General features: G+C 48.5%; 1 protein-coding gene across 17 annotated transcripts; it reads left to right on the plus strand.

Moving 5' to 3' along the window:
* Window positions 1–469: 469 nt before the first annotated feature.
* Window positions 470–27,629, plus strand: Taf8 (TATA-box binding protein associated factor 8). Of its 17 annotated transcripts, XR_014998214.2 has the most exons (11): window positions 470–560; window positions 1,773–1,929; window positions 3,195–3,293; window positions 3,620–3,682; window positions 5,252–5,376; window positions 9,879–10,026; window positions 10,705–10,847; window positions 14,199–14,338; window positions 20,672–20,798; window positions 24,714–24,817; window positions 27,382–27,629. XR_014998214.2 is itself a non-coding variant. In XM_085679271.2 (10 exons), exons 1-9 carry the CDS (start codon window positions 522–524, stop codon window positions 20,754–20,756), a joined length of 999 nt encoding a protein of 332 aa, XP_085535397.1. In that variant the 5' UTR covers window positions 470–521; the 3' UTR covers window positions 20,757–20,798; window positions 24,714–27,629. The 17 variants fall into 17 exon arrangements, 14 of the variants coding, with proteins under 14 accessions (XP_085535397.1, XP_085535396.1, XP_085535395.1 ...); XM_085679271.2 differs by having other exon boundaries at window positions 24,714–27,629; XM_085679270.2 differs by lacking the exon at window positions 24,714–24,817.
* The last annotated feature ends 108 nt before the right edge of the window (window positions 27,630–27,737 follow it).

The raw sequence follows: 27,737 nt of genomic DNA on the forward strand, positions 1-27,737 counted from the left end.
GTTCAAAACCAGCCTTGTCTACAGAGCTAGTGCCAGAAAAGGCTCCAAAACTACACAGAGAAACCCAATCTCGGGGGAGAAAACACAACAAAAGTGTATTTTTTATGAGAAATTATTTCATACCAACAGCTTTCTTTTTACTATCTATCTACTTATTTTTCTGACAGGGAAGGTCTCCTTATGTAGTCCCAAACAGCCTCGAACTCCCGATCCTCAGGCTCAGTCTCAAAGTGGTAGGATTATAGATGGCGAGCTTTTAGCCAAAAAAAGTTCCTTTTAACTCGGTGTAACCCACAGAGTGTTTTCCAGAGCCATTGCCATAGCGCTGAAAGGTCCAGGAAAGCTTGGCTCACACACAGTCACATGAGCTGGGGTGGTCCGACCTATCCCTTCCCGTCCCCCACATTTCTTGGAGCTTTTCCGCGAGGCGGGGCACTTGTGGCCCCGCCCTTCGCCACCTTCCCACCCCCAACTACAAGTCCCATCGTGCCCCGCGCTCACGCGCAATACGCCAGAGCAAGATGGCCGACGCGGCGGCCGGGCCTGGTGGCTCCGGAACGGTAAGGGTGGGGAGGCGCGGCGTAAAGTCGAGAGGATTTGGATCTTCTGGATCTTTTCCATGGTTTGGGCCACAATCTCGGACCCAGAAACCCAAACCCATCCTGACATCCGATGGTTGGAAAGTCTTCCTGGCCAAATGCCTCCCCCGGTGCTTGAGACTTGGCGGCGGCCTCCTAAATTGGCGCACCTGAGACGTGATTGGCTTATTCCCTGGTGAGGGTGGGAACCCGGAACGCCTTTTGATTGGTCTGAAGAGGCTGTTTTCATCCTCTTACTGGCCAGCAAAGTTGGAAGGGGGTTCCTTTTCAAAATATTTACCTTCCTCGCCTTTCTTTGAGATTACTTCAGCCCTCTTCTGCGTCCCGTGTTGCTACCGTTTTCATTTTCCGTGTTAATGATGTGGTGTGGATGGAACAAAAGACAGTAGATTTATTCGTCCAATCTCATAATTCGTGTATATAGTCCTTTTTTTGGTCTCTTCCCCTCCTACCCGCCCCCCTCCCCCCGAGACAGGATTTCTCTGTGGAACAGCCCTGGCTACCTGGAATTCGTTCTGTAGATGTAGACTAGGCAGACACACAGAGCCTCCTGCTTCTGCCTCCCGAGTGCTGGCATTAAAGGTGTGCACCACCACTACCCGGCTTGTGTGTATACTCTGATAATTTGCTCTAGAAAGAAGTGAAGGGGCTGGAGAAATGGCTTAGTGATTAAGACCTGCAGGTACTCTTCCAGAACACTTGAGTTCGGTGGGTCGATTCGCAACCACCTGTAACTTCAGCTTAATGGAATCTGACACTCTCCAGGCTTCCGGAAACTCACATGAACATACACACACACACACACACCACACACACATCTACACGTAATTTTTTTTTGAGCAAGTAGTGTTTATCTTATTGGAAGCCTCTGGATTTGGATGCTCAGTTATTACTCACTTCGTGAGGTCTGTAATTCTAAGTATTAAACACCGATAAATATTTAGCAAGAGAACCTTTGCCAGCTAGGCAACGGTTGCTCCATGCCTGTAATTTGTATGCTTAGGAGGTGGAATTAGAGGATGGCAGTGTGGTCCCAGGCTACACTTCCAGCCACAGGCCAGCCCGAGGGAACTACGCAGTGACACTTCTGTTTGCCATGGATGGTGTGTGAACTCTGCTTTCATCCTGGCCTAGTGGTAAGAAGTCTCCTCTCTGTGGGCTTCTGCTTCCCAGAGACCAGGAAGTAAGCAGTCCACTAACCCTGCTGATAACTACCACCTGGCCCGGAGGAGGACTCTGCAAGTGGTTGTGAGTTCCTTGCTGACAGAGGCGGGATTTGAGAGCGCGGAGAAAGCATCCGTGGAAACACTGACAGAGATGCTGCAGAGTTGTGAGTACCGAGAAATACTGTGCCTTCCTTCTCGTTTGTGGAGCAGCTTCAGAAACTCTTATCCTAGATGCTGCCCCCCTTTTCCTGGAAGACTGAGGCTTACCTTCAAACAGAAGAAAAAATTGTCCATTGTAGCATAAGGCCTGTTTGTTTTGATGTTTGTCTGTGTGGGAAGAGATATGTAGCAATATTGTCGTTTTAATCATTGACAGTAAGCACGCACTCACAGTGCTGTACCACGGCAACTCTTTTAAAGGAAAACATTTAATTGGGATCACTTACAGTTTCAGAGGTTCAGTCCGTTAGGGTCATGGCTGGGAGCATGATGGCATGCAGGCAGTCATGATGGTGCTGGCTACGTCTCGATAATGCAGGCACAGGACATGGACTGTGACACTAGGATTTGCTTGAGCATAGGAGACCTCAAAGTCCACCCCACAGTGACACTCTTCCTCCAACAAGGCCATTCCTACCCCAACAAAGTCACACCTAATAGTGCCACTCCATTTGGGAGCCATTTTCTTTCAAACCACCACGTGTGTGTGTGTGTGTGTGTGTGTGTGTGTATCACATCCTTTTAAAAGTTACTCTTATTAGTTGTGTGTATGGTGGGGACTGTATGCTTGCCATAGCACACATATGGAGGTCATAGGATAACTTGTGGGAATCAGTTTGCTCCTTCCATCCTGTGAGACCCAGGGATGGAACTCCAGTTGTTGGCAGTAAACACCTTTACCATTGAGCCATTTTGATTTTGCTTTTTATTTGCTTTTTTTCTTTACTTCAGATAAATGGAATCTGAAGATATTTGCCATTTTTGTGCCTGGCTTATTTGACTTAATATAGTGCTTCGAAGTTTATCCATGTTATAGATTTCATCCCTTTTGAGGGCTGAACACATACTCTGCTGTAGAACTGGATAGGTTGGGCACACTATAACCCTAGCCCTTGGGAGGGAGAGGCCAGAACAGCTGGCCAGGTCTAGTTTCTGCTCCCATGGAGTCTGAGGCCGTATGGAAACCTGTCAGAACAAACATCAGTGCTCCGTGTGATGTCTTTGCCCCAGCTGGTTTATCCACTCATTGTCAGTGGAGAGACTCCTTCCCACCTTCTGACTGTTGAGAATTGGACCGCCGTGTGCGAGTGTACACAGTGCCTGTGTGAACCCTGCCTTTGCTCATGGGGTGTATATGTAGAGTAGAACTGTGACTCACTGGTCACTCTATGTTGAATTTGGGAGGAACTGTGGCCTTTGACCCTTGTAGACATCTCAGAAATCGGGAGAAGTGCCAAGTCTTACTGCGAGCACACAGCCAGGACCCAGCCCACACTGTCAGATATCGTGGTCACACTGGTTGAAATGGGTGAGTACATCTCCAGTATCTCCTGCTTTTTCATCTCTGAGTTGGGGCCACTAGGGAGGAGGGGAAAGCCTGGCGGTTGCGGTGTCTGCTGAGTGTTCATGGATTCCCTTCTGTTTCCCTTGATCTGCTTTTAGCTTAGGAAGTTAAGAGGAAGGGACCCTTTAACCGATCTCAGAGACCCCTAAGTCCTTGTTGGGGGACTCTGCTGTAGCTTCTTTTAAGGGGCAGAATAGTGGCTAGATTGGGAGCTTAAGCCCCCTTTCTTCATTGTGAACACCCCTTTTGTATTCACAAGCTTAGGCAGTGATTGGCTTTCTTGTCCCTAGGGTTCAACGTGGACACTCTTCCTGCTTATGCAAAACGGTCTCAGAGGATGGTCATCACTGCACGTAAGTGGCTTTTGAACCCAGGCACTTAGGTGTGACTCAGCTGGAGAGCAGGGCAGACCTCAGAGTGAAGCTGTTCTTGTTTCAGGCTCCCTTCCAGTCTTTGGGAGGGGTTAACTAGCCACAGCCTGATTTGACCTGGGCAGTGGGATTACAGTGTGAAGCTTCGTCTCCACACAGCTAAACCATGTCTGAGCTCCTGCTGTTGTGCTGCAGCCCTGAAGAGCAAATGTGATAGGAGAAGACTGTAAAAGCGCTTACTTCTGTAGGTCAGAGTTGGCAAATGTGGTCTGTGGGCAAAATGTGGTCCACTGCTTGCTTTTGTGAATAAAGTTCCATTGGCGTGCAGCTGTACCCACTTACCTGTCATTGCTTTCATGTTTTCAAGGCAGCATGTGGCTTGCACCATCCGAACTGCTGCTCTTGGGTGACTACTCGTGAGGGTGAGGGGTGCTCTAGATCTCTAGTGCACTGGGAATGCATAATGAGGGCTAAGCTGGCCTGAGCTACACAGGCAGGACACTGGCTCAAAAAACAAGCAAACAGGACTGGAGAGATGTCTCAGCGGTTAAGAGCATTGTCTGCTCTTCCAAAGGTCCTGAGTTCAATTCCCAGCAACCACATGGTGATTCACAACCATCTGTAATGAGGTCTGGTGCCCTCTTCTGGCCTGCAGACATACACACAGACAGAATACTATATACATAACAAATAAACAAATAATTTAAAAACAAAAACAAACAAACAAGCAAACAAAAGAAGTCTAAACTATGTCTAATGTATCTCTGTTGAAAAGGTTAATTCTACTTTAGATAAGTAGGCCCCTTAAGCTAAGTAAGGAGTAACCCCTTTAGGCTTTAGGACTTGGGGTGAATTGCTGTATTTGTCTTTTAAAGTTACTTTTTTGCATTGGCATCTTTTTAGATACTGCATCTGTTTACTGTGTGTGTGCATGTGACTGTCAGAGGATACTTTGTGAGGCTGTCTCTCTCCACCATGTGGGTCCTGGCGATTGGCTTGGTCGCAAGCATCTTTCCCCAGTGAACCATCTTGCCTGCCACCTGCATTGGAGAGAAGCAATGGAAAGCAGCATTTTCCTTCCCATCCTATAATTGTTAAGCCCATACTTCCTCCAGCTCAGTATTTATTATTTGGGGTCTCTGAACAGTGTGTGTGTGCTGGGGATTGGACCTCAGGGCCTCCTGCATGCTGAGTAAATGCTGCACTGAACACTGTTCCTAGTGCCCTCATGGTCTCTGGAAAGATAGCCAGCAGCCTATTGAATGCCCTTAATGAACTTCAGCATGTTCTTTTATGTAGTGGCTTTGGTGACCGCCACTCTTCTGTTGATGCAAGGGGCTTACAGGCAGATTGTCACAGATTGAAATATCAAGCAAGATTACCTGGCAGGGCAGGTCATTGTGTGCTGATCTGAAAGGGTTATGGAAGGCCTTTTATCAGTGAAGAAAAAGGTGCTTAGTCATGTTCCAGTGACAGGAGGGGGTTTGGACAGGGACTGTTGTCTGTAGAATGCAGGGGTTGGAGAAGTAACCAATTGTGATTCTGTTGCAGCTCCGGTGACCAATCAGCCAGTGACACCCAAGGCTCTCACTGCAGGGCAGAACCGACCCCACCCACCGCACATCCCCAGCCATTTTCCTGAGTTTCCGGATCCCCACACCTACATCAAAACTCCGGTGAGTGGTGGAGCCACCAGGGGCTGTGAGTGATGTAAATGCAGTTGATGAAAAGTTGCTGGTGGAAGTGCCATTCAGTTCTCAAGCGACTTTCCCTAGAGAGAAGCAACCTTGTTATTGGACATGGTGGCTCAGCCCTGGAAGCCCAGCACTGGAAGCCTGTGGCAGAAGGGTTGCCATGAGTGTGAGGCCAGCCTGGGCTACAGACTGAGCTGCTGTTGCTCTGGACTGCAGTCTCTCAGTGTCCTGGGGCTGCTATGACAAAGTGCTACAAAGTAGATGACTCAGAGCCATAAAAATATAGCACTTCATAGGCCTAGGTGTCAGAAGTTCAAAACTAAGGTGTTATCAGGGCCACGCTCCCTCTAAACCTGCAAGGGAAGCTGTTCACCGTGCCCTAGCCAAGGACATGCCAGCATTTCTCCTGTGTCACTCCCGTCTGCCTGTCTCTACGTGGTGCTGACTTTCTACCTCTACAGTTTAACATACTTTGTCTTCCCTTAAGACATCATTTGTCCTTCATGACTTCGTTCTAATTGATGACATCTTTGGTGACTTGTTGCCAAATTAGGTCATCTGAGATGCCAGGAGTTAGGAGTTGACTATATCTAAACGTTTTTATGGGAATACAGTTCTGTTCCTAGTGCTCATGCCCCTTTTGTAGTATGTTAGTGCATCCTGGCGATAAAGTAATGTAAGCAGCTCCTTTCAGGGTTGATTTCTGAGACTGAGTCTCAGACGGCTCAGGTTGGCCTCCAACTCAGTATGTAGTTAAAGATGACTTCAAATTCCAGGACCTTCTGCCTCTCCTTCTGAAGTGCTGAGATAACAAGTGTCTCATTACACCCGCATCAAATGCTGTACATATGAATATTATCACTTAGCCTGCTACATTAAAAAATAACCTTGACCTCAGCTGACAAAAAAAAGAAAGAAAAAAAAATAACCTCACCCTTATTTAAAAAAAGTTCAGAAGAAAACTTGTGACCTTTTGAGTCTTGCTGTAGTCTCTGCTTTTCTTTCTGAAATGTTGGTGTAGGATATTAAATCACAAGTTCAATCTTTAGGTCAGTTTACTTTAATTCTTTTTTTTTGAGGGAGGGCAGGGTTTTTCTGTGTAACAGCCCTGACTGTCCCTGAACTCATAGAGATCCTCCTTCCTCTGTCTCCCAAGTGCTGGAATTAAAGCCACCTGGCCACTTTAAATTCTTTAATGCTTCTCATTGAGAAAGTTACATTCAGAACCTGTGACTAGGTGTGCTGACACAGGCCTTTACTCCTAGCATTTGGGAGGCAGAGGCAGGAGGATCTCTATTGCATTCCAGGACAGCCAGGGCTAGTGAATCCATGTCTCAAACAAAAACAGGGTTGGAGAGGTGGCTCAGCATTTAAGAGTGCTTGCTGCTCTTTCAGAGCAACAAGAGTTCAATTCTCAGGACCCATGTTAGGCATTTGACTTCCAGGGAATTTCCCATCCTCTTCTGGCCTCTTCAGGTACTGGCGTGGATGTGAGCATTCCCCCCCTCTCGCCCCTTCTCTATTCCTTCTTCTCCTGCCTTCACCCACACATTAATAAATAAAATAAAATCTTCAAAGCTAGGGTCTAGGGTAATAGTTTGGTGGCAAAACACTTGGCCTAGCCTATAGAAGTTGTTCTCCTAGGACCGGAGGGATGGCTCAGAGGTTAAGAGCACTGGCTGCTCTTCCAGAGGACCCAGGTTCAATTTCCAGCTCCCACGTGGCAGCTTACGGCTGTCTATAACTCTGGTTCCAGGGGACCCAGCACTCTCACACAAGCCTACATGTAGGCAAAACATCAATGAAGACAAAATTAAGAAATAAATTAATTATAAAAACCAGAAGTTGTACTCCAGCACACACACATAAAATAAATAAAAAGTTTTTTATTTAAAAATTAAATTTTTAGCCGGGCGGTGGTGGCGCACGCCTTTAATCCTAGCACTCGGGAGGCAGAGGCAGGCGGATCTCTGTGAGTTCGAGGCTAGCCTGGTCTACAAGAGCTAGTTCCAGGATAGGCACCAAAAACTACAGAGAAACCCTGCCTCAAAAAACCCAAAATAGATAGATAGTTAGATAGATAGATAGATAGATAGATAGATAGATAGATAGATAGATAGAACAGTTAATTAAAATGTCAACTTATTGAGTGTCAAATGTCATTGAAATAACTACAACATTTTGGTTGGTTGGTTTTTTGCTTTGAGTCAGGGTGTCTGTCACTTTGTAACCCTGACTGACCTAAAACTCATTATAGGCTGGCTTAAAACTCATTCTCTAGATGAGGCTGGCCTTGAACTTGTAGTCATTCTGCCTGTTGTCTGCTTTCAAGTCAGAAGAGGGCACCAGATCTCATTAAGGATGGTTGTAAGCCACCATGTGGTTGCTGGAAATTGAACTCATGATCTCTGGAAGAGCAGCCAGTGCTCTTAACCTCTGAGCCATCTCTCCAGCCCCCAGATTCTGTTTTTAATGCACATATTCAAAATCTGATTTTCATTTTAGGATGATTTTAGACTTGTCAGGAAATCTCATTTCTATGTGTGGGTATAGAAGGAAGACTGTAGATGACACAATTCAGTGGACTGTAAAACAGTAACCATGTTCACAAGTGCCTCCTTTTAAAGCTCTGTGGGAGGCTAGAGAGATGGCTCAGTGGTAAGAACACATACTGCTTTTCTGGAGGACCCAAGTGTGGCTCCTAGCTCCTACAGTAGGTGTCTCACAACCGTGTAACTCCAGCTCCGGGGGAATCCAATGCCTCTGACCTCCTCAGACACCTGCACAAGCAATGCGAATACCCAGCCCCCAACATATACACAATAAAATGCATCTTAAAAACAAGCCACTCAGGCCAGGTGGGGTGGTACATACTTATAATTCTAGTACTAGAAGACTGGGGGTGGGGGGATGGAGGAGGAGGCCACTTGTTTGTCCCAGCCGCCCAGAACCAAAATAACTATGCAGAAACTATATTAATTAAAACACTGCTTGACCCATCTGCTCTAGCTTCTTATTGGCTAACTCTTATATTAATTTAACTCATTTCTATTAATCTGTATTAATAGATACACACCACATGGCAGTGGCTTACCGGCAATGATTTGGCTCCATGGCATCTTTCTGACTCTGCCTTCTTTGTCCCAGCATTCAGTTCCATCTTCCCCGCCTACCTAAGTTCTGTCCTGCTATAGATTCAAAGCAGTTTCTTTATTCATTAACCAATAAAAGCAACCCATAGACAGAAGGACCTCCCACACCAGGGCAATCTTTGAAAAACTTTATTTTATTTTAATTTTTAGATTTATTTTGTGTATATGAGGTTTTTGCCTGTGTGTATGTCTGTGTATCACATACATGCCTAGTGCCTGAGAAAGTGGTGAGCCTCCCTGTGGGGCTGGGACTTGAACCCAGGTCCTTTATAAGAACAAAAGTGCTTTTAACCTCTGTGCCAACTCTCCAGCCCTTGAGAAGTCTTTAGAAGGAAAAACCTGCCTTTCTGTCATGAAGAGCTGTTTTGGTCAGTGTTAAATGTCATCCCTGATATTACAGTTTAGGGCATTTGACAGTCTTCTTATTCTTACGGGTTCTCAAGCATTTCCCCAGAGATGGTCAACAAGGCACCAACTGGGAGGAGTCGCCTGTCCTTGGCCATCTCAGTGGTATTTACAGTTGCAGCCTTAGTCTGTTTTTCTTTCCTTTTTAAAAGATGACATTTATTTAATTTCTCTGTGAGGGCGGGCAGTCACCCACAGTGTGTGTGTGGTGTGCAGGGCTGTGTGGAGATCAGAGAACATAAGAGAGTTGCTTCACCTTTATGCCACATGGTTCCAAGGATGGGGCTCAGGTTGTCAGACTTGATGAACGCCACTGTCTGCAGGGCCGCCCTCCCCCAAGTCTTTGCTTCATTTTCCTCCTACCCCTTCCCTCCTTTCCTCTCTTCTTTCTCCCTCTACCTCCCTCCATCCTTCTCTCCCTCTCTCTCCCTTCTTCCCTCCCTCACCTTTGTTAGACCAGACTGGCCTTGACCTCACTGCGATCTGCCTCTGTCTGCCTCACAGGTGATTAAATTAAAGGCACGTGCCACCACACCAGTAGTCTGTAATTCTCACTTTTGTACCAGTGCGTCAGTTTGGAGAGGGTGGGTTGAAAACAACAGGATGGAACAGTGTGCAAATGCCGCCGCTCATAAACTGCAGGATGCCAAGTTACTCTGGTGGGACAGAACTTCTTGGGGCTCCTAGTCTTCCTTGAGGATCTCTGTCTTACACCTATGGCTGGCTGCCATGGTGAACTCTGTGGTAAACATTTGCACTTTTGCTAGCTGAGATGCTCGCTCTGCTTTCTCCCGGATGCTGCTCTTCACATAGCTTCACTCTTGTTAGTTAGCAGGTCGTGTTCTCAGAAGGACACAGCTGCAGCAAGACAGGGCCTGAGGAGATTGAAGGCGTCATAGGCTCAGCCTGGTGTCTCTGTTGTTCTAGACATACCGTGAACCAGTGTCTGACTACCAGGTCCTGCGAGAGAAAGCTGCATCTCAGAGGCGAGACGTGGAGCGAGCCCTCACCCGGTTCATGGCCAAGACGGGCGAGACCCAGAGTCTTTTCAAGGATGACGTCAGCACTTTCCCCTGTGAGAGTCATCCCCTGTGGGAGCCCTGTTTTGTTGTTTGAGATAATCACACCCTCTTTCCTTTTTCTCTATGGTGGGGAGAGATGAGTGAGCCTTCGTGTTTTTCTCTAGTGTGGTTTATTCTGCAGATCTCTGGATCCTTCCTCTAGGCCCCAAAATACTATTCCGAAGTGTTGGCTGCTCAAGGCAGTGAGTTTAGGTTACCTCACTGGTGGCTGAGCCCTGGGCAGCCGAGTCTCCTGTAGAAGTGATAGACCAGCTGGTAGGAGGGACACTGACATCTGCAGCCAGTTGTCTCACGGCTTCCTGTCTTGGGTTACATCTCATTTAGGCTTTGTTGACCAAGTCAGTCATCTCCATAGGGGACCTCGGGTTATGCAGAGGTGAATGGGGAGCTTGGTCTAGTCATTCAGTAAGCTTCCACTCGGTGCCTGCTCTGTGCCTGGCTCTGCAGTCATTGTGGCTGGAGGCCACCAGCTGCTAATCATTTCCCACACATCACCTCAGGCAGCCCATCCAGGCCTGTGAGTTAGCAATCCTTAGCTTTGCCTTTGCAGAACGTAGAGGCTTGTGGGAAAGGGGAATTAACTAGCTCGAGGTCATGGTCAGTGGGCAGCATTCATACCTGGCTCCCTCTGGCTGCTCGACAGAGTCATGTCTCTCTCTTCCAATTCCCAGTGATTGCTGCCAGACCTTTCACCATCCCCTACCTCACAGCCTTGCTTCCCTCTGAGCTGGAGATCCAGCAGATGGAAGAGACAGACTCCTCGGAACAGGATGAGCAGACAGACACAGAGAACATCGCTCTTCATATCAGCACGGTGGGTTCACCCTTTCTGCTGCTTCACAGTACCCCCGAAACAGCCTACCCTACACTAGGCCCCTGCCCCTGTGAACTGAACTGCCCCTAGGTCTGTCCCAGGTCTCTGGCTGTCTGTTAGAAGCTTGCATGATGGGCCTGTGTGACCAGTCTCTACCTGAGAGACATATCCTGGGACTCGCCCGTGTAGCAAATGTTGCGAGCGCTGCAGGTCCAGACCCTGACCAACAAAGCCCCGCACTCAGGGGCTAAAGGTTCAGGGTAGAGCTGTGGAAGGGGTGGAAGAATTAGAAGGTGACATTTGAGTCAAGACCTGAAGAGACTAATGCCTGAATGTGGCTCAGGGTAAAGTTTCCAGGCATTGGGCATAGCATCTGTAAGGCCAGCCTGAGGTGGAGCAAGCTAACAGAGCAGGCTAACTCGTACCCCTCTGCTGTTTCAGGCTGTACAGCCATACAGCCATACACTATTATATACAAAGTATATTTTTTTTAAAAAAAAGACAGTTATTTGGACTTGTTATATTCTGGTGGCCTGCAAAATGTAATCATGTGTTAAGATTGGGCAATCCCTGCAAGGTACTGGGATTGTAGCAGGACACACAATCACGCTTCCCTCCGTGACCAGTTTTAAACTGCCCTGTCATCTCCTGATGGCAGTGTGTCTCTCAGGGACTCTTGCTGTGGGGCACTTTAACCCTGGCCCCTTTTTCCAGGTCCTTAAACATAAAGGAATCATTAGTTTTAGAGTGGTTAATTGTCTTTTGTTCTCTCTTATATTTGAACTAGCACTCTGGTGCAACCAGAAGTTTAACTTTTACTCCTGGATGAGAAACTGCACCAATCATCCACTCAGTGAGCACCCGTTTTGCAGTGACCATTGTCAGACACTATTCTGGCTGCAGAGAGGAAAGCAGAGACCCATAGATAAAATCTCTGCCTTTGAGAGCCAGGATGTGCAGTGGGAGAAGGAATTAAACCTGATCTGTGAAGTCATCACTCAGAGTATTCAAGATGAAAGCGCCATGGGCAGAGCAGTACCTGGTGAGATGGAGGCTTTGCTTCTCAGTAGTAGCACACTCAAGGTGGACCACCATACGAGGGACAAGAGGCGGAGAGGGGAGGGGAGCTATGCCACTCTCTGGGCAAGAGGGTCCTTGTGCAGAGGACCTGAGAAACACCAGCATTTGGGATGGAGAGTCAGGGCAGAGAAGGGAGAGGAAGGGTCAATCTAATGGGACCAACTGTTTCCAGAGCTGGGTGAGACAAGTTGCAGGTGGGCGTGGAGCCAAGGAGGGACATTTCTGAACTTGTGGAAGCATCACCAGTGGCTGTGGTGCGGTCGAGCCTGAGGGAATGCTGCTCTGTTAGGAAGCTGCCACAGCGATGTAGGCCAGGGATAGATGGGGGTCAGGTATGCACATCAGGGAAAGTGGAAATGGTCTGGTTGCATTGATAGGTAAAGCCAAGAGGATGCTCTGACAGATGAGAATTGAGTGACAGAAAAGAAGCAGGTGGGATTGCAGAACTCACTGCTCAAGCACCTGAAGGATGGTAACGTTGTCACCACAAAGGGAGGACTAGGGGTAGGGTGCCCGAGGAAGCTGAGGCACATTGAATATGAGGTACCTGTGGGATGCTTGCTTCTATGATACTGTCAAGCAAGCAGCTGGGAGTGAACAGGGAGCTGGCAGTGAGAGAGGACATGGTTCTCGGAGTCGGACTTGGAGATGTTGGCTTAGAAGTGGAATGGACAGTTGTGAGACAGAGTTGTTGGTGTCCTCCAGCCTTGCCCAAGTGCCCAAGGAACTTGTGACAAACCCCTCACTTTTTCTACAAGTAGTTAAGTCAATTGATGCTTTACTTCCTGTCTCAGAGCTACCTAAAGGGGACCAGAGTATAGCATTTCCACAGCCGTCCAGCATCCTGCCTTTGTGGGAGCTGGTGCCAACCCTTCAGCCCTTCACACCACCCTCACTGTTACCTGAGGACGTGTGTAAGGCACAGTCTAAGTGACCTCTGAGCATTGGTGGAGTTTGGATGTGGAGCAGTGGTAGATGAAGGGAGTGATAGGTGAGACTCTGTTACACCCTTAAGAACTGAGGCAACGCCTTTAGTCCCAGCACTCAGGGAGGCCGAGGCAGGAGGATCTCTGTGAGTTCAAGGCCAGCCTGGTTTATAGAATGAGTTCCAGGACAGCCAGGACTGTTACACAGAGAATCCCTGTCTCGAAAAACAAAACCAAACAAAACAAAAAGAACTGAGGCAGGCCAGGAGCTGGGTGTCCGCACAGACTCCCTCCTGCTTGTCTTGTGGCAGTTGTTTTGAAGAGGGACTCTCTGGTGGCTGTAGGTCCACTCATTGGGTTTAGTGTGAGTGCGGGAGGAATGAAGCACACGTGTTCTACAGGAAAATGGCTTTTGGGGGAGAACAGAGTTAATGGGGTGGTATGGATATGTAGCAAAACCTCTAGAAGCCACCGAGAGTCCTCAGGCCCAGTAAGCCTGAGGCCAACTATCCCCTGAGAGGAGTCTCTGCTCACAGTGTCACAGCGACAGCAGCCACTGCTGTTGGGGTCTGAGGCTCTCAGTTCCTCCAGGGAACCCTTGGCATGTCACCGGGGGCATTGTCGGTTCAGCTCTTGGTTGCTAGGCCTGCATGGCCACATCAGATTTTTGGTGTTAAATTTCATGTCCTGACCCTGCTGCCACTGCTCGCTTTAAAGAAGTACAAAAATAAATTAAAGGCAAAGAGTATGGAAAGTAAAGGAGAGTACAAGTATTAATAAGGAAAGGAGAATCAATTACCCATACATCCAGGACACCAATAAAGAGCCTGTTTGACAGGTCACAGGCCTCATTGACATGTGGGATTTGCAGACTCTGCTTTGCCTTCACTTCTGGAATATGCTGGGATACAGTCATTGGTCCCTTGTTCTAAGTGCCAGAAATGAGAGATTTTGGAGAAATGTGTTGGGACTTATGTTATTTTGGGCCTAGGAGAGCTCTCCTGTGCCCTGGTTTGTTTTGGCTGTGTCTCTTACTCCATGGTACCGACGGTCACTTCCTTCTGTTACTCCATCGGGTTAGGCTTCCTCCCTGCAGCGTGTAAATTCTAACCCTCACTCCCAGGCCTCCATTATCTCATGCCCCACCTTCTGAAGCGTCAGGACCCTGGAGTGTCCCACTTTGTCAGCTCCCTGTAGAGCCAGCCACTGCCCAGGTCCCATTGAGCCTGGGGCAGAGATGGCCACCCTGGAAAGACAGTGGCTCCGCTTCTCCTTGCTCTTGCTGTGGGCACAGTCTCCTCCTCATGCCACTGGTGCTCTGCTCTATTTCGGCTTTTGCTCAAAGGATGGCTCCGGAGCTGAGAAGGAAAACGCTTCTGTCCTGCAGCAGAACTCCTCCTTGTCTGGCAGCCGGAACGGGGAGGAGAGCATCATTGATAACCCGTATCTGCGCCCTGTGAAGAAGCCCAAGATCCGCAGGAAGAAGTGAGTTGGAGGCTGGGGTCCGGAGCCTGCTCCAGTCTGCTTGCCTGCTCCTTGGTAGGAATAGGCTCACCTGTGGGCGTGAGCTTGGCGAGCACTCCTAGGGTAAGAGGGAGTCATCTTCCTCTGCCTCTCTCCTCAGCTCCCACGTGCACCCGCTGCACTTCAGTGCCTGTGCAAGGCAACCCTGTGAGCCCAGAGCTGCGCTCCCCTGGGAGAGAGAGAGGGGCCCCGGGGCAGGCTCTCTGGTTCTTCTTCTCTCTAGGTCCCTCTCGTGAGCTGAGAAGGAAGCTGCCCTGTAAGTGAGAGGACACCGCTTTCCTGGGGCCTGAGATCAGAGGGAAGAAGAAGGTGGCACCCTTTTGGCCTTGCCTGGGGTGTGTCTTTTTAGCAGTAGCCTTCCATGAAGGCAACCCTCTATGCAAACAGGCCAGAGTCTGCTGGTGACTTCATTAATTCATCACAGGACTTGATTCCTTTGAAACCTGGAGGGCCAGGGAAATTGTTAGGAAGGAAAGGGTCCACTGTTCTGTGCCCTGCCGGGAAGACTGCCAAGTGTATCTTCCAGAACACCTGGATCCCCCTCGTTGATCTACAAGAATCATGGCATTGATTTACAGCCCAGAACCTCATTCTCACTTCTCTTTACACCTGGGCCCCAAGCTCCCTGCTGAGCTGGTAGTCAGTGACTTTCTGTCCCTCATCATGTTGGAAACAGACCCATGCTGCAGCTCTGAACTGGGGCTGGCAGGAGCTAGGAGTACATGGGCTAATAAAGATAATGACAATGACCATCAGAGTAGCCTTGAATCTCTGACCAGCATTTGATTAAAGCTGACCACAGTGGGGGTCACCTCCCTTGGAACGTGTGCCTCGGATCACCCTTTTGGGAAGGATAGAGTTAGTTCTCCCAAGACTTGATAGAGGAGCCATGGATTTTAAGCACCAGGGAGAGAGCTTAGCATCTGAGGGTGGGACTTGTTCTGAGGGCTAGGCTTAGCTGAGAAATCCAGCTGATGGTGGAAAGCCACGTTCCCACTCGCTGGAGGGAGTGGGTTCAGAGTCCTGCTGAGTCCATGCACCTGTCAAGAAGCAAGTCTGAATCCGCCCACTCCCACCCCTGGAGAGAAGACACCATTCCCTCACTTTCCCACTAATCATGCAACATGATGCCTCAAGGAAGATACTGGGAAAGTTGTTATCTTTGGCTTGTTTTGAAAAGAGGGATTGAAAAACCAAATCCAAGGAAGAGTGGCAGGGGCACATGGAAATTGACCTAAAGTGGATAAGTCGTCCTTGGATTGGAGTGCTGAGCCCACGTGTACTCTCTCTGTACTCCACCTTGGCTGCTGCTTCTCCTCCTCTTTCTCACTCTCTCACCCCGTGCCATGTGTTTTTGAGACAGGAGCTCACTCTGTAGCCCAGGCTATCCCAGAAATCACTGTATGCCAGGCTCAGTGATCCTCCTGCCACATGCTGTGATTACGGCGTGAACCCCCGTGCCTGGCTTCCAGTAACTTGGCAGGGGTGAGAACTTGTTCTCTAGAACCTTTGGTCCCTTTGCCTTGGAGGAGAAAAAACAAAACAAACAAAAAATTCTGTGTCTGGAATTGAAGAAAGAACAAGAGGTGGTGAGAAAATGAGCCTTTTTGGCTCTGGTCCAAACAGGAGTATTTTCATGGTTACTCAGAACTTCCTGGTCAGAACAAGAAGACCGGGCTGTGTGGATTCTGAGAGCTTGTGATGCAGTTGGCAGCTCATGGCCCAGTCAGTCCAGGGTCTAACAGGAGCTGCCACCCCTTGCTGTTCCTGATGCTTCTAGCCAGCGCGTCTGTATACTTCTGCACCATGTCATTGTCTGAAGCCAAGCCTGTGGAGCGTGTTGTGTGAGCTGAGGGGGGCTCTTGCTGCCCTTGACCGCGGAACTGCATCGCTGTGATTGTTCTTAGAACAGAGATGACCCTAGTGGCGATGTGTTGAAGTGTATAATTCTCAATGTTTATCTATAGATTTCTATTTTTTATAAGTTGGGAGAGTCATAGAGGGAAAAATAAAGTGATTTATGAAAAGTCTAATCAAATTCATAATACCATGTGGTTGTTGGGAATTGAACTCAGGACCTTTGGAAGAGCAGGCAATGCTCTTAACCTCTGAGCCATCTCTCCAGCCCTCTACCCCTTTCTTTTGTGTAGCAACCCTGGTTGGGCTCCATCTTACGATGTGGACGAGGCTGGCCCTGAAGTCAAGAGGTGTATTCAGTTCTAGTTATCTGTTTTTCTCACGTGTGTGTGGGGGGGGGGCGGTACCCTGGGGCCCTTTCACTGAACTACACTCTCATCTCAATAAAAGCTAAGACTCTTGCTAGCCATATGCTAACTCATGAACTCTCATAGACTTTTTTTTTTAAAAAGATATTTACTTTATGTATATGATGTTCCATCTGCAGGTACACCTGCATGCCAGAAGAGGGCATCAAAACCCCACTATAAATGGCTAAGAGCCATGATACAGTTGCTGGGAATTGAATTTATGACCTCTGGAAGAGCTGTCAGTGTTCTTAACCACTGAGCCATCTCTCCAGTCCTCACATAAAGCAAATGTTCTTAGGGTTTGCAGCTGAGGACACGGACCTGCCCTGCTCAGTCCCTGTAGTGGTACTCGGGCCTTCTGCTCCACAGTCCTTGCTGTTTCCCTTAGTGGTTGGTGATTCTGTCCAACCAGCACTGGTACCATGTACTCAGTGATTCCATCACACATCCACACACTGATTGGCTCACTGGTGGGAAGAGAAATTGGACACGGCCCCAGCCTGGCAGGCCATTCTGGAATATATAGACCCTGTCCTCAAACATGACATACACACACACACATGAATATATACATATATGTATGCCCCTCCACACAAACACAGACACACAAGCGTCACACAGATACACCCTCCACATGGAAATGAAGCATCTGCTTCCCGTGAAAAGTGCAGCTAGCAGTGACTGGACTGTGCACATTGTGGCTTCCCCTCTTCCTGGCTTCTTTGTCACCCGGGGTTCTGGTTACAGTCCCAGGATGGGAGGTAGAAGCCATTTCTTGAGTGCACGTTCCTGGGAACGGAGTGAAGAGGCTGGGAAACCTTGTTTTTTCTTCTGAGTGAGACCCAGAAGCTGCGCCACCCCAAACATGGGGTTGCCTAGTTGCAAAGGGAGTGAGGGCGTGTAGCTTTAGCTGAGTGGCTCTAGCCTAGGTAAGAATCAGGGAGCTTTGCACCTCGGAAGGAATTGATGGGCTTGTAGGCAATTGAGCCTGTCACTAACGAAGCTTCATGGAGTATTCAGTTAAGTCTTGTTGGGGCAGACAGCAAGCTACTGAACAGTGGTGAGCACCCGCCCTGCCGTTCAGGCTCCCGGGTCAGTCTACAACCTCTGTTGTTAGGCCAGTAAGTGGCTACTTCCTCTTTTACAGTCCTTCGCTTTCTGTCTATGCCCACCTGTCCTTGTTCAACAGCTTGGTCTTCCTTTCCTTTGATGGCTTTTTCCTTGAGTTTGTCCAGCCAGGAAGTGTCCTGGAAGTACCACCTCTGACCTCAGGGACATGGTTCTTTGCTCCTCTACCTCCAACCATTACCTCCCAACTGGCCTCAGCACTCAACAGTTTGTAGTGTTCTCTGTACCCAGCCATCTAGTTATACTATTTTTTTTTTTTAAATAGGGTCTGTTGGGGTCCAGCCTCGACAGGTTCGTACGTTGTTCCAGGGCAGGGGCATGTGGATTAGAGATGTTAGGAAACAAAGACACAAAAGAAATAGACAGAGACACAGGACAGAGTCAGGAGGGCAACCTAGTGAGTACTGAATCCATCTGTGTTTGTTTCTTATAGGCTTTCTAGACCCCAACTCAAAGAGGAGGGGGGAGACAAAAGACTTCTTTACCAAGAAGCAAGGAACAAACAAAGTCACCACCTTCTCAATACCCAGAGCATCAAGTAACCACACCCTAGGTCAAAACAACCCGTTAGTAGCCACACCCTGGGTCAAAACCGCCTCTCAGTCACCTTGAAGGAGAAAGAATAGGACTGAACTCTGACCTTTGGTCAAGAGGGAACAAATACACATCTGTGGGCTCCAACCAGGGTCTCTCCATGTCGTCCTATCTGGCTGGCCTGGAACTCTATGTAGACCAGACCAACTCAGACTCAGAGATTCTTCTGTCTCTGCCTTCTGGATGCTGGGTATAGTACATGATCAGATTTATCTTGACTTAACCTCCCCCACTCCACTCTTACTGACTTGTTCGTTGACATCTAGACAGTCACTGTGCTGCCTTCCTCGCCAGTGATGCTGCCTCCCCCAAATATTTGGGGCTGCCTGCTCTTCCCAGCCTTCGTACCCCATTTGTGCCCCTGCAGTAAGAATGCAAATCCTCCCAAAGAACTTCCATCCTGAGCCCAAACTGGCCCAAGTGCCAATCAGGTGCCTGTCAGTTCTGTATTCTTCTGGGTCTCTCAGCCTCCTTTCATTTATTGCAAACACGATCTGAATCTCTTGTGCATGCCAGGTGGCACTGTGCCTGCTCTGAGGGTACGGTGGTGAACAAGACAGACATAACTCCCGCCTCCAGGGAGTTCATTCACAATGGTAGATACACAAACTGAGACTACACCCATTTTAAGTTGCAAAGGGGTGCCAGACAGGCTTCCTGCCCTGCAAGGAGAAGGCCTTTACCCAGCTTCTGGTCTGCAGTTCACTCCTGACGTTTGCCTCTCCTTCCAGCCCTCAACTTCTCCCCATTTTACTCTTCCCGTCTCCAATCTCTCATTTGGCAAACAGCCACTGAGCGTCAATGGGTGACCATATGGATACAGACACTGGCAAAAGCATAGAGTGGGCCCAGGCCTTTGCCTTCCGGGGTGTCAGGTGGTGAACCTGGGCAGGAGAGCAGCACTGTTCACAGTGCTGGCTACCTGGAGGACAGGAGACAGAAGCCATAGTGGGTAGTGTGTGCAGAGTCTGCTAGTGACATGGGGAGCAGGCAGTGTGAGCAGAGCCTTCACAGAAGCCAAGCAGGGACCAGTCAGAGAAGCTGCCCTGCCTGCTACCCACGTCCTTCAGGATCTCTGACAAAGGACTTGAGACCTGGTGATGCAGGATGAGTGGCCACCTTCTTGGCAGGGCAGATAAGGTAGCACACACCACAAAATCAGGTGGCAGGACTTGCTCAGGAGCTGCATTTTTTTTTTTTTTTAAAAAAAAAGTGGCCTGAAAAGAATGTTCTAGTTGAAAAGAGCACGAAATGCAGCTATCTCTGTGGAAAGGGAGCAGCACACACAGCCACACTCTTGGTCAGAGGCAGAAGTGTGTGCGCACCTGGAGGGTGGGAGGGTCAGGAGCGGCACCACTTGACAAGGGCTTGGGATGTGTTCAGAGGGATGGGTAGGCAGGGGATCATGGGTAGGCCTGGGAGCATTTGGGTTAAGAGGGAATGTGAGGAACGCTATTTCTCTCAGTCAGTTCCACACAGAGTTTGGCATTTGCCAGTTATAATTCATGGTAGGGTAGGGGGTTCATGCAGAAACTGGAGGTGGATTGGTCCCAGCCCCAGAAAGCCAGAAGGAGAGGCAGGAAACATTAACCTAGATACCTGGATGACACCGTCCTGCGGAGGCTTGTGTTGCCAGGGAGATGGATAAACACAGGAGCCTGTTCTGCCTCTCTGACCAAGAGAAGGTGTGAGTAGAGGGCTGGCCTGCATCCTGAAGGTCTGCTGAGATCCCAGTGGGGTGGGGTTGGCCAGTGGGGCATTGGGAGAGGCAAGGAAGCAGAGCAGGGGAGGGCGGGTGAGGTACAGTTGGACGGAGCCAGCCTGAGAGGCCCAAGCAACAGTCCCACTTGACCCCGAGGCTCTTGTTCCTCTTGTAACATCTCTGAGGAGCCTTTGCCCTTATAAAACCAGAGTGTACCAGGCTAAGGAGGAGGGCTGGGGCATTCCTGTCATCTCTAAATCAGGACCACCCCAGGAAAGGGGTGACTGGGGCTGGCGAGCCTTCCCATGCCCTTGGAAGCACCACACACGTTCATTCGCAGGGTCACCAAGGCCTCCATGGGCTTTCTGTAATCCACCTTCCTTTTCTGGAGCTGGGGATAGAGCTGAGGGCCTTGTGCATGCTGAACTTGTGAGTGACAGCTCCACTGAGTGGCAGCTCCAGCCCAGAGGTGTGTCCAGGGCACGCCAGGGTCCTCAGAGCCTTCTAAGTGTCTTTGTAAGAACAAGAGCCCGAGCCTTGTCATTGATTGCTGCCTCTGAATTTCCCTGGTGACAGGCTTGTCATCGTTCTTGTCTCTCCCAGGCTCCCCCTGAAGCAAGTGCTTGACTCTCTGAACATCATCTTTGATGGCCTAGCTGCAGTTGTGGCAGAACCAGGCTACAGATGAAGTCTTGTCATGGACCCTTCTGGCCCTGGGAACAAGTTCAAGGTATTTCCTCTCTTGGTGCTAATGGCTTAGGGGCATCTATACTTTGTTTACCTTAATTTTTTCCTTTGTTATAAGTAATTTAATTGTGACTAGATAATATATGTATACAGTATAAAATTTAAAAGACAGAAATAGATATATTTAGTAATACACATAACAAATATCTTCCTTCTCCCACATCCTAGAGTCTCAACCGTGGGGCTTACTGATGAGTCGCTATGGCTTTATGTATTCTTGTATGCATCAAACACATATGTATATCACCCCCTTTTATAGCTTGTGTAAACACCATTCTTTCTCTTAGTAGTTAGTGTGTCTTCCGTGTCAGTAATAAAGAATCTCTTTCTGGTTCATGCAAACGCAGTGCTGTGACACAGCCTCTTTCTTCACTCCTCTTTCGGAGCTCAGGACAGACAGGACCTTTGTGCCTTCTGTTTTGTTTTGTTTTTTTTAAAAGCCAGGCATGATGGCACGTGTCTTTAATCCCAGCACTCGGGAGACAGAGGCAGGTGGATCTCTGTGAGTTTGAGAATAGCCTGGTCTACCTATGTAGAGTTCCAGGATATCCAGGGCTCTGTAAAGAGACCCTGTCTCAAAATAAATAAAAAGATTTGTTTTTAAGTGTGTGTGTGTGTGTGTGTGTGTGTGTGTGTGTGTGTTGGGTGGAGGGGTCTGTCCTTGTGAAACGGGTACCCATGGCGGTCAGAGAAGGGTGCCAGATCCCCTAGAGCTAGAGATACAGTCAATTTGTAAACTGTCTGACACGGATGCTGGGAACCAAATTTGTATCTTCTGGAAGAGCAAGCAATACATGCTCTTTTTTAATTTTAAATATTCATCTATTTCATTTTATTTATGAGTATTTTGCTTATATGTGTATACACATATAAGCAAAATACTTATGGGTACACACAGTACCCATAGAGGTCAGAAGAGGGCATCAGATCCCCTAGAATTGGAGTTATAGATGGTTGGGAAACACCATATGGGGTGCTGGGAACTGAATCTGAGTCCGCTGTTACTGGGAATTGAACTTATGACCTCTGGAAGAGCAACCAGTGCTCTTAACCCTCTGAGCCATCTACCCGAATCTGGGTCCTCTGTAAGAGCAACAAGGGCTTCTAACTGTTGAGCCATCTCTCCAGCCCCACCTCCTGATTTGTTGTGTGTCTATTCAGTGAATAGCTCTGTGTCTGTCACTTGCTGCATGTGCTCGCCAAACAGGCCACCTGTTGTCTGATTCTGTGTCAATGCACATTCTCACTGAGTGCCTGCTTCCTTACCTTGCCATTGTCTTGAGAGTTGTGGAAACTTACTGGTCTGATAGTAAAAACCGTCTTACTGTGGTTCCATTTGAGTGGAGTCAAGTGTTCCCGGTTTGTGATTGTCATAAATAAGTGTATGCTTATGCTACATGGGGACCTAATAACCGCAGAGTGTGGTGGCATCTGTGCCTGGCATCTCAGAGGAGGGTGCACAGTCCCTTTCTGCCTGGGGCTGGTGACAGTTGAGTGGGACTTCAGGTTGACCAAGTCAAAGGAAGGAAGGGAGGGAGGAAGGAAAGAAGGAAGGAAGGAGGGAGGGAGAAAGGAAGGGAGGGAGGGAGGAAGGAAGGGAGGGAGGGAAGAAGGAAGGGAGGGAGGGAAGAAGGAAAGAAGGAAGGAAAGAGGGAGGGAGGAAGGAAAGAAGGAAGGAAGAAGGGAGGGAGGAAGGAAAGAAGGAAGGAAGGAGAAAAGAGGAGGGAAGGATGTAAGGAAGGAGAAAAGAAAAAAGAAGGAAGGACAGAAGGAAGGAGAAAAGAAAGAAGGAAGGAGAGAAGGAGAAAGGAAGAAGGAAGGAAAGAGAGAGGGAGGGAGGAAGAAGGAAGGAAGGTAGGAGGAAGGACGGATCTTCTAGGCAGAGAGGGGCAAACAACGTGAGTGGCGAGGACTGAATGTGGAGACAAAGGCTGGACACAGACCCGAGCTTTGGGGGCCTCACTGGGGATTTACATTTTGATCAGAAACCAGGATATACTTTGTTTTTGTTTTTTCTGTCCTCAGTTGGAGGTGAGGAGTATGCCTTTAAACTGAGAACCCTCTGGTATCACCTCCTAAATTTGAAGGTTGCAGATGGTGACCTGCACCTGGCCCAAGATGTTCTTTGTTTTGTCTTTATTCTTGTTTTGTTTGTTTGTTTTTGTTTTGTTTTGAGACTACTTTAGTCCTGGAACTCACTCTGTAGACCAGGCTGGCCTTGAACTCACAGAGAGCCCTCTGCTTCTGCCTCCCTAGTGCTGGGATTAAAGGCTTGTGCCACCACTGCCCGGTTTATTCCATACTTCTATTCCTGCACCCCCCACCAGTATTTTTTAGAGATCATTCCTGCTACAGAAAACATCCTCATTGGCTTTAGTGGCTGCAGTGTCTTATCTGTTGTTTACATTGAGGATGTGTTCAGTAAACAATGCTATGATGGCATTTTACTAGTATATCTGGAACCAGCTTCCTAGAAGCAGAATTCTTATCCCATAATATATGGAGCATGACTTTTATAGTCATCATCATTTATATGTTTGTGTATCTGTGTGAGTATGTGTGCCTGTGTGCATGCACATGCCTGTTGAGGCCAGAAGTGGGCAGAGTTCAGGCATTTGTGAACTGCTTGATTGTGGGTGCTGGGATCTGGACTCCCATCCTCAGGACTGAGCAGCAAGTGGTCCTAACTGCTGAGGTAGCTCTCAATCCCAGTGCTGGTTTTCAGGGTGTGAATGCTTGTGTCCTAAATTCAGGTTAAGATCCTAACCCATTGCCAAGAGAGTGGTATTATAACACTTTAGAGAGGCGATGAGGTCACCAGATCCCAGCCTTCCTTCATGAGATTACGATTGTTACAATAGAGGCCCCTGATGGGACAGGGCTTACAGCTCAGTGGTAGAGCACTTACTTACCTGGCATGTGCAAGTCCCTGGTTCTACCTCATGCACTCTCAAAAACAGAAAATGGAACCTGTCCAGTCCCTTCTGCAGCATGAGGAGAGCAGGCGCCCGCTGTGAACCAGAAAGCAAGCCTCACTGGACACCAGTCTGCCTAGATGGCAGGCTCACAAGCCTCAGAACCTGTAAGAATTCAGTTTTCCAGGTCCCTAAGTCTCAGTGAATGAGCTTCGTTCCAGCAACCTGAGCTGCTTGAGGCAGCGGCCTCTACCAAATGCCCTTGCTAGCGTTGTAGCACATTAGCCTCCTTCCAGGAGAAAAAAGAGCCCGCTTTTCCCACACTGTAGCCAACACCATGTGTTTTAATCTCCTGCCAATCTGATAAGTGAAAAACAGTATTTGAGAAGCGTTTCATTTTGTGCTTATTAAGCTAATGGAGGGAGCTTTCCCACAGAGCGATGTTTGGATGGCATCCCTAGTAGACAGCCCCGCTGAGGAGTGAGCCAGGATATTTTCTGAGCCTGGGGTTCTCACCTTCCCGGGACTGCCTGGCAGCAGCTGCTCATTCTGGCCAGGATTTACCCTGGTGTGCGCATATGTGAAATTAGCTGCTTCTGAAACTGAGTTCTCATGGCCTGAGCTCCCCTCAGCTCCCCAGTCTGTGCCACCTGCTCTCCAGGGAGAGCATGTGCCTCCTCCCTGACGGCTAAGGAAATCAAGCCAAGTGGCTTTCCCGTCATTACCTTCCTCGGGCCAGACACAGTTTATCTTAATTTTAAAAAGTTTTATTTATTTTATGTGTATGGATATTTTGCCCGCATACATATATGTGCATCACTTGTGTGCTTGGTGCCATGGAACCCTGAACTGGAGTTCTAGACAGCTGTGAGCTGCCATGTGGATGCTGGGAATTGAACCTGGGTCCCGTAGAGGAGCACCCAGTGCTATTAACCACTGAGCCATTTCTTCAGCCTGATTTATTTAATATTTTATGTGTACAGATGGCTTGCCTGCACATGTCTGTGCTTTGTGTGCAGCACTCAGAATCCAGAAGAGGGTGTCAGAGCCCCTGGAGCTGGAATTACAAACTGTTATGAGCTGCCGGGTGAGTGCTGGGTCCTCTACAAGAGCAGCCAGTGCTCTTAGCCAGGGAGTCTTCTCTCCAGCCCCTTGTGGGGCTGCTATCAGCAGTGTTTTTATTACTCTGTGGGCTGTGTTCTGTAGACAGTTTGAGGACAGTAAGAACAAAATGAGGCTTCCACTCCTTCCAACTCCCTCTCACGGGGTGTTGGTTTTTGTTCTCCAAGACAAGGTCTCAAGGCAGTCAGGTTGGCCTTGGACAGCTAGATGGCCTCGGGAGCTGGAGCGGCGGCCTGCATCTGACAGCCCGGGTCTTAGAAGGCAGAGGCTAGAAGAGGGTCTCAGCTGTTTCTGTGCAGCTGCAGCGCTGGGGCCACAGGTGTGCAGCGCTGTGCCCAGTGACGAGAAACACATTGTGGGCAAGTTTCCTAGTTGGATTTGTGTAAATGAACTAGGAAGTAAGCAGCAAAATATCCAAGAAAGGTAAAGCCTCAGAGATAATTCCTGTTTCTTTTTATGTGTGTATGTATATATGTATATATACATATATGTTTATTTCGTATGCATATACCTACATGTATATATAATATATGCACATATATGTACATAGATATGAGTGTGCACATGTGTGTGCTGGTGTGGGTTCCATTCCTGGGAGGTCAGAGGAGGATGGTCAGGGAATGGCCTAAAGGCTTTCCTCCCTGTTCTCCTGAGACAGAGAATTTTAATTTTTTTAATTTTAATTTTTAGTTTTTCAAGACAGGGTTTCTCTATAGCTTTGGAGCTGTTCTGGAACTAGCTCTTGTAGACTAGGCTGGTCTCGAACTCACAGAGGTCTGCCTGCCTCTGCCTCCTGAGTGCTGGGATTAAAGGTGTGTGCCACCACCACCTGACTAAGAATTTTAATTTTAATTGTCTCTCTTGAGACCTTTAATTCCAACACCTGAGAAGCCGAGGCAAAAGGATTTTTCAGTCTGCTAAGTTTGAGAACCCTGGGGTGCATAGTCAGTATAGGCAGCCAGAGTTCTGAAACACAAGCCTGTGGCAGAACAGGTAAAGCAAACCAAATACAAAGATGCACAGCAGAGCCAGTAGAGGACGGACATGAGCAATTCAGTGTGGAAGGCAGGGGCTGGCTGGGAATAAACAAATCCATGCAGTTTGTGTCGGGTGGCGCTAGCTGCCAAGGGAAAGAATAGATGGGGTGATGAGAATAGAGCATGAAGGAGGAGGTCACTGCCTTCTCAGGGGTGGGACCCCGAGGCAGAAGCAGGGTTAGCCAGATGGGACTCAGTTCAGCTGTGCAGTTGTCAGGTGTGAGATGACGCCAGACGCCATGTGGAAATCCTGGTGCTCCGGGAAGAGCTCTGGAGCCATCAGGGTGTGGATGGGAGCTGCACACGTCCCCTCTGTTATCACGGCTTAGTTTTGTGGAGACCCAAGGAGAGAAACCACCTAGGTCACTCGAAGGGCTGAGAGGCTGAGGTTCTCTGTGACCACAGCCTGGGCTCAGGCCCTGTTTTCTCAGCACGGTGGCCTGGCCTTTCCTGTCCTCCATTAACCCCCTAGACATACGTGCATTGTGGTAATGGGGATCACTGACTGTATGGTTTTTACCTGGTGAGACCTGGTGTTCCAGGGTCCCCAGACACTAGCAGCCATGCTGAATTAACATGGGGTAAAATTTCCTGGGGAAACTAAGTGCAGTGATACACATCTATAACCCCAGCACTCTGGAAGCTACAACAGGAGAGTTGCCTGTAGTACAAGATCTTCCAGGCGTGCCAATGTACACCATTAGTTCCTGAATGAGGGATACAGAGTTTAGTGAGACCGTGTCTTAAAACACACCAACAGTTTCCCGGGCTATATAGCAAGGTCCTGCCTCAAGAAAAGAAACTAGGGCTACAGGTGGAGAGATGACTCACTGGCTGTTCCAGAGGACCAAATTTGCTTGGTGGCCCCAAACCATTCCTAATTCTAGTTCCAGGAGATCAGATACCCTCTTCAGGTCATCTCAGGTACTGCATGCACATGGTACACATACATGCAGGCAAAACACTCAAACATAAAATATATCTTTTTTTAAAAAAAAATTAAAAAGTGGGGGGCTGAGGATATAATTCTGTTGGTAAAGTACTTCCTTAGCATGAACAAGGGCCGGGGTTCCATCCCCAGCACTGAATAAGCTGTGTGTGGTGTCACAAATGTCTAATCCCAGCGTTTGGGAGGTGGAGGCAGAAAATCAAGATCATCTTCAGCTACATAGTTAGTTCTGGGCTAGCCTGGGTTACATAATCCTGTCTCAAAATAACCTCCCCACACACAACAAAGCTACTGTCAAAATCTAGGCTAGGAAAGCTGGGCGATGGTGACACACACCTTTAATCCCAGCACTTGGGAGGCAGAGGCCAGTGGATCTCTGAATTTGAGGCCAACCTCGTCTACAAGAACTAGTTCCAGGACAGGCTCCAAAGTTACAGAGAAACTCTGTCTCAAAAAAACAAAACCAAAACCAAAAAAAGCCCTTAGGCAAGAAAAGAGCAGGGTATCTTGTGTAATGGTTTGAGTGATTCACATTTCCCACAGGTCCCCAGTTGAGGAGAGTGTTTGGGAGGAAGGTACGGAGCCATGAGGAGGTGCAGCCTGCTGGAGGAAGTGTGTCCCTGGAGTAGGCTTTGGGAGCTTATGGCATCAGCCCAATTCTAGTTCGCTGTCTCTTTTGTATGGATGTGATGTCTCTCAGTCTCTTGCCATCTGCTGCCCTGCCTCCCCTGAACTTGTCATTATGGATTCTCCTAGAATTGTCAATCAAATAAAGCCATTCTCTCCAAGTTGCTTTTGGTCATAGTATTCTTGTTCCTTGGAGTCCTTGTCACACAGAGATGGCCTTGGCTTGGAGAGCTGGAACCCCGAGATAAGAGTCCGGGGAGAGAGCCCCTGGC

Source organism: Myodes glareolus, chromosome 18 (assembly GCF_982192425.1).
Source record: "Myodes glareolus chromosome 18, mMyoGla1.1, whole genome shotgun sequence".
Taxonomy (NCBI): domain Eukaryota; kingdom Metazoa; phylum Chordata; class Mammalia; order Rodentia; family Cricetidae; genus Myodes; species Myodes glareolus.